The 8,648-nt window shown below is 36.8% G+C and overlaps 2 protein-coding genes across 10 annotated transcripts in view; both read right to left on the bottom strand.

Moving 5' to 3' along the window:
- The window catches only part of LIN52 (lin-52 DREAM MuvB core complex component), a 415,840-nt gene that overhangs the window by 278,689 nt on the left and 128,503 nt on the right, over positions 1-8,648 (bottom strand). The gene's annotated exons all lie outside the window — the stretch shown is intronic.
- Positions 1-8,648, bottom strand: part of BBOF1 (basal body orientation factor 1) — an 85,736-nt gene that overhangs the window by 27,082 nt on the left and 50,006 nt on the right. Inside the window, exons 5-8 of the mRNA XM_069092173.1 lie at positions 8,320-8,400; positions 7,750-7,820; positions 6,579-6,723; positions 3,397-3,890 (exon numbers count right to left, since the gene is read on the bottom strand). Of these exons, the coding sequence (XP_068948274.1) occupies positions 3,397-3,890; positions 6,579-6,723; positions 7,750-7,820; positions 8,320-8,400 (791 nt within the window). The remainder of the gene's footprint in view (positions 1-3,396; positions 3,891-6,578; positions 6,724-7,749; positions 7,821-8,319; positions 8,401-8,648) is intronic.

The following is an 8,648-nucleotide window of genomic DNA, read 5'->3' as shown; positions in this document are numbered from 1 at the left end:
CACATGATCATCTCAATAGTTGCAGAAAAGGCTTCTGAAAAAATACAACATCCATTCCTACTAAAAATATTAGAAAGTATAGGAATAAATGGAGCTTTCCTTAAAATAATAGGTAGCATCTATTTAAAGCCATTAGCAAGTATTATATGTAATGGGGAGAAGCTAGAAGCATTTCCCATAAGATCAGGGGTGAAACAAGGGTGTCCACTATCACCCCTCTTATTCAATCTGGTACTAGAAATGTTAGCAGTAGCAATTAAAGAAGAAAAAGAAATCGAAGGAATCAAAATAGGCAAAGAAGAGACCTATCAAGCTATCACTCTTTGCAGATGATATGATGATATACTTAGAGAATCCTAGAGAATCAAGTAAAAAACTACTTGAGACAATAAATAAATTTGCAAAGTTGCAGGATATAAAATAAACCCACATAAATCCTTGGCATTCCTATATATTTCCAATGAAATTCAACAGCAAGAGATAGAAAGAGAAATCCCATTTAAAGTTACTGTAGACATTATAAAATATTTGAGCATCTACCTGCCAAAACAAACCCAAGACCTATATGAACACAACTACAAAACAGTTTTCACACAAATAAAGTCAGATCTAACTAATTAGAAAAATATCAATTGCTCGTGGCTGGGGTGAGCTAATATAATAAAAATGACAATTTTACCTAAATCAAATTATATATTTAGTGCCATACCAATTAATTTACCAAAAAACTACTTTATAGAACTAGGAAAAATAGTAACAAAATTCATTTGGAAGAATAAACAGTCTAGAATATCAAGGGAATTAATGAAAAGAAATGCTAGGGAAGGTGGACTAGCTATACCAGATTTCAATCTGTATTATAAAGCAACAGTCATCAAAACTACTTGGTACTGGCTGAGGAACAGAGGAGTGGATCAATGGAATAGATTAGGTACAGAAGATTCAGAAGTCAACGACTATAGTAATCTATTGTTTGATAAACCCCAAGACCCTATTTTTGGGATAAGAACTCACTATTTGACAAAAACTGCTAAGATGACAAAACAGGAAAATGACAAATGCTGGAGAGGATGTGGACAAATTGGAACACTAATGCATTGCTGGTGGAGTTGTGAATTGATCCAGCCTTTCTGGAAAGCAATCTGGAATTATGCCCAAAGGGCTATAAATAATTTCATATCCTTTGACCCAGAAATAGGGTTATATCCCAAAGAGATCATAGAAGTGGGAGGAAGAGCCATATGTACAAAAATATTTTTAGCAGCTCTTTTTGTGGTAGCAAAGAATTGGAAATTAAGGGGGTACCCATCAATTAGGGAAGGACTATTGTGCTATAAGAAACGAGGAGCAGATGGTCTTCATATTTACCTGGAGAGGCTTATATGAACTGATGCTGAGTGAGAAGAGTAGAACCAGGAGAAATTTGTACACAATTACAGACACAATGTGTGTGTGATGACCAACTGTGAGAGACTGGACTCTCTCATCAATGCAGTGATATAATTCAATCCCAAAAGACTCATGATGGAGAGAAATGTGTGCATGCAGAGAGAGAACTAGAAAGAACTGAGTTTATGTCCAGATGGAAGCAAAATACCTGATCTTTTTCCTTTTCTTGTTTGGTTTTATGTCCTCTTTACCATTTGTCATTCCATCTGATACAATCCATCTTTATAACCTTACTAATGTATAATGTGAAAGTATTTACAGATCCTATACTTGACTATATGCCGCCATGGGGGGGAGGGGAGGGAGGGAGACAAAAAGTGAAACTCAAGGAATCGTGGAATTAAATCCTGTAAACTAAAAGTAAACAAACAAAACAAACAAAAAATATATAGATCAGGATGACTGGAGATGGCCCTGGATGCAGTGGGAGATCTTGGTCTTTTAAGATAAGGTCTTTAACAGGTCAAAGTTTGTCTAAGTGTATGAATGCCACCTACATCTTAGAGGGGGAGGGGAAGAAGAGGGGATGAGTAATATGAAGAATGAGACACAAATTTTTGACATGGCCAATGCAAAAATGTTTGCTTGATGAGGCTTATCTACTACAAGAATTTTCTTTTTCTAATGGGTGAGGGGACAAGGGTGAGAGGGAGAAAAATAAATACTTCTAATTAAAAAAATAAAATTTATTTTTAAAAAATCTATTACACTAATTCTGACTCTGTCACACTTCTGCTCAAGTCAATTGCTTTTGTTGCCACTGATTTATTATAAATGTGGTTCACAGGTGAGGAAAAAGAGGGATACATATGTTGTTGTTCAGTCATGTCTGACTCTTTATGACCCATTTTGAGGGTTTTCTTGGCAGAGATACTGCAGTGGTTCACCATTTCCTTCTCCAATTACTTTACAAATAAGGAACTGAGGCAAACAGGGTTAAGTGACTTGTCCAGGGTCACATAGCTAATCTGTATCTGAGGCCAGATTTGAATTCAGGAAGAGGAGTCTTCCTGATTCCAAAACCAGATGGTCTATTCACAGCAAAAATAATACTTGGTTAGAATATTTGCAAAATTAAACCACAGAGGCAGGACTATAACCCAGGTCCTATGATTCCAGGGCCAGTTCTTGGCCAATTCTCTTTCTACTGTACCACACAAATGTTCCGATTCCTAAATAAAAGAGGAGGAAAAGAACTAGAAGGTACTATCAAGCAAATTCTATCAAACAGTTGAGGAACAAAAGATTCCTATGCTATATAAACTTTTTTCAAAAACTGAGCATTCCAATCCAATTCTTTTTATGAGAAAAATACAGCCCTGATGCCCAAAATGGAAAAGTATCAGGCTAAAGAATACCACTAATGAATACTGATATAAAATATCAAATAAAATACTCACAAATATAACAAATAAAACAGCAATATAGTTTTAAAATTCATTACACTTCAAGTTGCCATTATAAAGGAACTGAAAAATGGGTCAAAATTAGGAAAAACAATTTAAAATAATAGAGATGAAGAAAAAGCCTTTGATAGAATCAGTGGATTTGTCTTGTTACTGAATAAAAAGTAGTTGTCATTGTTCAGTCATGTCCCACTATCCTTGACCCCATTTGGGTATTTTTTTTTTACTTTTTTTTTTGGAGGGGGGAAGGCAGGGCAATTGAGGTTAAGAGACTTGCCCAAGCTCGCACAGCTAGTTAAGTGTTAAGTGTCTGAGGCCGATTTGAATTCAGGTCCTCCTGACTCCGGGGCCAGTACTCTATTCCCTGTGCCACCTAACAGCCCCTGGGCAGGGGCTCTTTTCATTTGTCTTAGTACACCCAGCAGAAATGCCATTCTTCTAAGAACATTCTTCTAAGAACTTCTAAGAATTCTAATCATTCAACTATAGTACACAAATATATAACAGTACATAAGAGATTATATTAAACAATTATTCATACCATTTCTCTGCCTCCCTAAGATCCTGGTTTACACTATTGGTGCTGTGGACTCTGCCATCAAATGTCCGGATTCTGGGATACTCTGTTCTTCCTGCATAAGCCTCTCTCATTTTCAGATTAAAAGCTGCTTGTGCCATCTGCTTATAATCCTTCCTGCTAATACTGATTTGTTGCTTCACTTGGTACAGAGCATCAAGGAAGAACCTCTCCACTTCCGTTCGCTCATCCAGGATGTTCTTGGCCAACTGCTTCACTCGATTCATCTCTCTGTCCTTCATCTGAAGGACCTGCTCCAGCTTGTTAATTTCCACCCGGCCTGCCTGGTTCTCTATAAATGCTTGCTCCTGGATTTTTTTAATTTCAGCCTCAAACTCAGCAGTCATGTAACCCAGGGCTGTCTCCAGTTTTTCCACTTTCTTCTGAAGACACTGAATCTGGGCTCTGTGCTGAGTTATTTGCATAATCTTTTCCCTAACCAACAGCTCGTTGGTTTCCTAAAGCAGAATGAAAAAATAGTTCAGATTTTTAATTTTTTTGTATTACTCTAAAACTAAAAATGCTCTCATTAGTTACCACAAAAACACTTTCATTAGTTACCATCACTTCATGAGGTTGGGGCTTTGGAGTTAGAATCTTTGTACTCTTAACTACTGCGCACAATGACATACATCCCTGGGTATACTCCACAAGCAACTGAAATCTTCCCTGCTCACTTCCCTTCAATTCTTACTGTGCATTAAGTAATGTCTATCTAGATGTAGTAAGTTCTTTACAACTCCAAAGCTGGCCTAACAGCACAGGATAAAACATTCATTTAAATAAATATTTATTAAGTACCTACTAAGTACGTGGCAAAAGTTGAAAAAGAAAGTACTAGAAGGAGGTACTGTAATTCCTTACATGCCACTTGTAGCAGCAAGCACCGCAGCGACCCCAGGGTGGCTGCCAACACAGGTTCTTAGATCTGCTTTGATAAAGGAAAGTAACTCCAAATGGGTTAACAAGCTTACTTTAATCAGTCAAATATGTATCGTTTACCTAGTTCAGGGGAACCCCAAACTTCAGAGTATACAGACAGAATCATCAAGACAGAGAAACAGATCAAGTAGACAGATTTCCAAACTGTCCAACCATTACATCCATACCAAATCAACATCTGGGTTTTTCAAAGGGGGGGAGGGGGCTCTCGACAAAGGCTTCCCAGAGTCTCATCTGATCAAATCACAGAACACTTCTCAAAGTGAGCCCCAAAGCAAAGCCTCAAATCAGGGTTTATATAGCCTGCTCCTGGCTCAGAGAATGTAACAACCTTCTGGACCCACTGGCCAATCAAAAAGTATCTATTGAAAAACAAGCCTCCTACCCCAGGCTCCAGGTGCACTTTAGCCTAGGGGCAGGGAAGATCTTAAAAATTTACATTCCCATTACACCACCTCAGAACATTAGTACCAGAAAAGACCTTCAAAGTCTTGTAGGCCAGTTGTCTTATTGTGCAAATGAGGAAAAAAGTCCTAGAAATATTTATAAAGCAACTTACCCAACATCAAAAACCAGAGATTTTCCCACTCCTTCTTAAACTAGAATTCTTCCCCCTTCTCTGTGCAACCTTGACCCAGATTGTGAATACTTTATTATATGTAGGTATTTCTGCATTCCATACAACCAACCACAACTTTTCTGTAATTTTAACAATGCTGGTCACCAGTTCTGTCAGTTTTCACTTTGGCACTAAGTTAGTTCATAATAATACACCATGATCCCCATTGAAAAACTAAGATTTTTTTCTGTACAGAGCATAAAAATTAAATATACACTTCATGAAGAAACCAATACCAATAAGAGGGTTTCACTGTTTATATGTGTATTAAGGAAGTTCCAACACAAAGACATCATTATTACATTTCAATAGTTAAATTTTTAAGAATCCTAATGTTTGAAGGCAAAGAACAACAAAGACAAAGTTCAAATGTGAAAAGTCACATTTCTCTTGGGTTTATCCCTGTCTTTTCATTTCCACTGTTGAAGTCCTGCCCCAATTAACTATTTTGCTTGTATTCAATATCTCCTCCCTCTAATCTATCCTTATTCATGTCCAGAGTAATTTTTTTCACCATGTTTATGAAAATTCAAGAACCTACAATACTTTACAAGTTGCTAAGACTTCTTTAAGCTCTATAATGATGATCATGAGCTAGTCCCATGTACTGTGTGAGTCTGGGTGAGTCCTTGATGGTGGTCCATAACCAGAAAGGTGAAGTGCTCATGGGCCATCAGAAAGCTAGAAGACACTTCTGTAGGCCCCTCCTTATTATAGTCATATAACTTTCCCCACTGGAAATGCCTATACTTAGGAGCAATCCTAGAATAATAAACAGGGAACAAAGATAGTAAAAATAAGAGAGGGGAAATGGCATCTAGATTTACAAACCAATCTTAAATTTAAGGGATATGAGTGTTGTATGCTATCGTGGAAAGGGTGCTAGATTTGGTTTCAAAAGGCCTAAGTTCACACTCCTGCTTTGTCAATTATAAGCTGTATGATCCTGGGCAAATCACTTAACCACTCAAGGCTCCTAATCAATAAAATGAAAGGATTGGACTAGAGAAGAGTGGACTTTCTGGCCTCTTTCCAGTTCTAAATCCATGATCCTGTGATAGTATATTCAAAGTGTCATGAAATTAGACAAACCTTCGGGTCAGTTCAGGTTTTAGTTTTTACATATTCAAGAGTCAACAGACTAATGTAACCTTATATTGTTATCTTCCCCATAACAACATAAGCCTCCTCAATATTTCTGAAGCTGTTACTAATAATGCTGCCCTAATCTCAGGTTTTTAGGATTCAGTGGGACAAAGTGACAATACCAGGAGCTGAGGACTGGTTAGCACAGTTAGGAACAGACATCCGTGTATTCTATGCTACATGAATCCCTTTCAAACTTCCTAGTCTTGTAAGCCAGGCTTATCACCTGGCTTACCCCCTTTTTCTAGAGAACCGAAATTTGATATTTCCAACTTGCTTTGGGCAATTCCTAGTATAGAAAATCACAGTTTCATAATTGTTTTCTGATTATCATGAAGATGGAGCTGAATAATCAAGATAATGTAATGAAATCCTTGTATAACATTATAAACCTATTATTAATAAAAGGTGAAGCTGAGATATAAATAGGAGCAATAACCTTCTGTTGTAGAAGCAAAGTTTGATTCTCTTGCAACTTTTGTGTGCTTGTCTGTAGCTCGTTGGCTTCCTTCACATGGAAAGCAAGAGCCTTCTGAAGACGAACATTTTCTTTAAATACAGCTCTCCCAGCATTGTTCAACTGACTGTAAAACAGATCAATAGGTATGAGATCAAATCCATGACCACTCTGCCATCAACATTTGGGGGCAACAGCTTAAGAAAATGTCCACAAAAGTCCTGTACTAACACCTCATTGTGAAGTGGAACTGACCTCGAGGACACAAAAACTATGCCAGGGGAGTATAAGCTCTGACTTTTGTCTTTATTTGTATATGTAGACACAACATAATTTTTCACAGTGCCCTGCTCATAATAAGCACTTAATAAATGCTTGCTGATTGAAGTTCTCCCTACTGAGCTGAAAAGGATAGGGAGAAGCCTGGCACCTGTCTTCTGAGTAATAACCTAACAAGTCTGAAGAATCTTATCACTGGTAGACTGACTATAAGATGATAAGGCTTTGGGGGTAGGAGGACAGGGGAGAAGGACACAAGAACAGAGGAAGACTACAAAGAACACTGAATCTGCCATCAGCGGGCCTTAATTCTAACCCTGACACTTTCTAGAGGTGTCACCTCGGGTAAGTCACTCTGAACCTCAATTTCCTCATCTACAAAATAACTAGGTTGGACTGGATGGCCTCTAAGGTCCAGTCCAGCTCTAAATCTACGCTCCTTAAACACGAATGGTTTCAATCTCTATTGGTAGCGGGAATACTGATGAAATCATGAATCTTTTAATATATTGAAGTATAAGCTTAAGAAAAGCCATAAGCACACAAAGGAGCTGCCAAACTAGGCCAATGATTGCTTCACCTCTGACATCAATGAGGACAAAGTGGAGAAAAATACAAATATCAAGAAAATGTTTAGGTCTTTTAAAAATACTAAATAGTTGAAGATCTCAAACTCCTTACTAATTGACCTAGTACTTAAATAGGCAAAAATGAGAGAGAAATGTCAAAAGAAATTAACAGAAAAATGCAAGCAGAAAGTCAAGTATAAAGAATATGAAAGTGACAGACCTAGAAAAAGATAAAACTAAAATAAAAGATAAGAACCAACTGGAAAAGAAAGAGAAAAATCAGAAGGACAAAAGCAATCTCTTACACAACAGCTTCCTGGTGGGCTCTCTCTGCCAGCATGACTACTTTCTTCTCAGCTTCTTTCTCTAGTCGGCACTAACAAAAAGAATAAGTTAGTTAAATACTAAACTGTAGATAAAAATGCTAACATACATTAAGGTTTTAGATTTTGGGGGAAAAAATTTCAAGAGTATGACAAAATTAGCAGCTGAATTAGTCTAGCCATTCTGTGGGACATGATAAAAAAAGCGGTCATAACCAGGTCAAGAGTACTCTTATCTACTGAACAGCTTAACAGCAGGAAAGAAAGAAAAGACAGGAAGACTTCTTCCAGGGTACCTATCATAAACCAAATAATTTTCAAAAAGAGAATTGCAGGGAAAGGAAGAGAAAAAAGAATAGAGAGCAGTAGCTCTCTACAGGATATCAACCTGACATACTAATTTACTGAATTCTTATTATACCAGAAAACTGGTATTGAACAAGTATGTTATAAAGTTTATACAAAGATATTACAACAAAATAATTATGTAGGTACATACAGAAGGAGCAGGAACTTGTTCTACTTTATTAAACAGATGTCAATATTCCATACCTTTTCTTCAAAAAATCTGCCTTCCAACCTTCGAAGAGTGTCTTGATGCTTCTTCTCTGAATTTCTTAAAGTATCCCTTAGCTACAATTTAAAAATATTAAGTCAATTTTGAAACCGTATTGGTTTTCTATATAGTATCAGTAAAATTCTTATTCAAGAAGTTAAAACATTCTCCAAAATTTCTTGATCCTGAATATGAAAGGGGAAAGATTCACTTATATCCTTTTCCAACTTCTAGGATTTCACAAATATTACTTTGGGACAAAAAAGATATAGAATATGCCCTAGAATGTAGAATGTTAAACATGTACATAATTTAAAAATCAGGT

This window comes from Petaurus breviceps, unplaced genomic scaffold, assembly GCF_028583685.1.
Source record: "Petaurus breviceps papuanus isolate PSGF00001 unplaced genomic scaffold, PetGlider_PUasm1.0 189, whole genome shotgun sequence".
In the NCBI taxonomy this organism is placed as follows: domain Eukaryota; kingdom Metazoa; phylum Chordata; class Mammalia; order Diprotodontia; family Petauridae; genus Petaurus; species Petaurus breviceps.
This window is presented reverse-complemented; position numbering and strand designations above follow the sequence as displayed.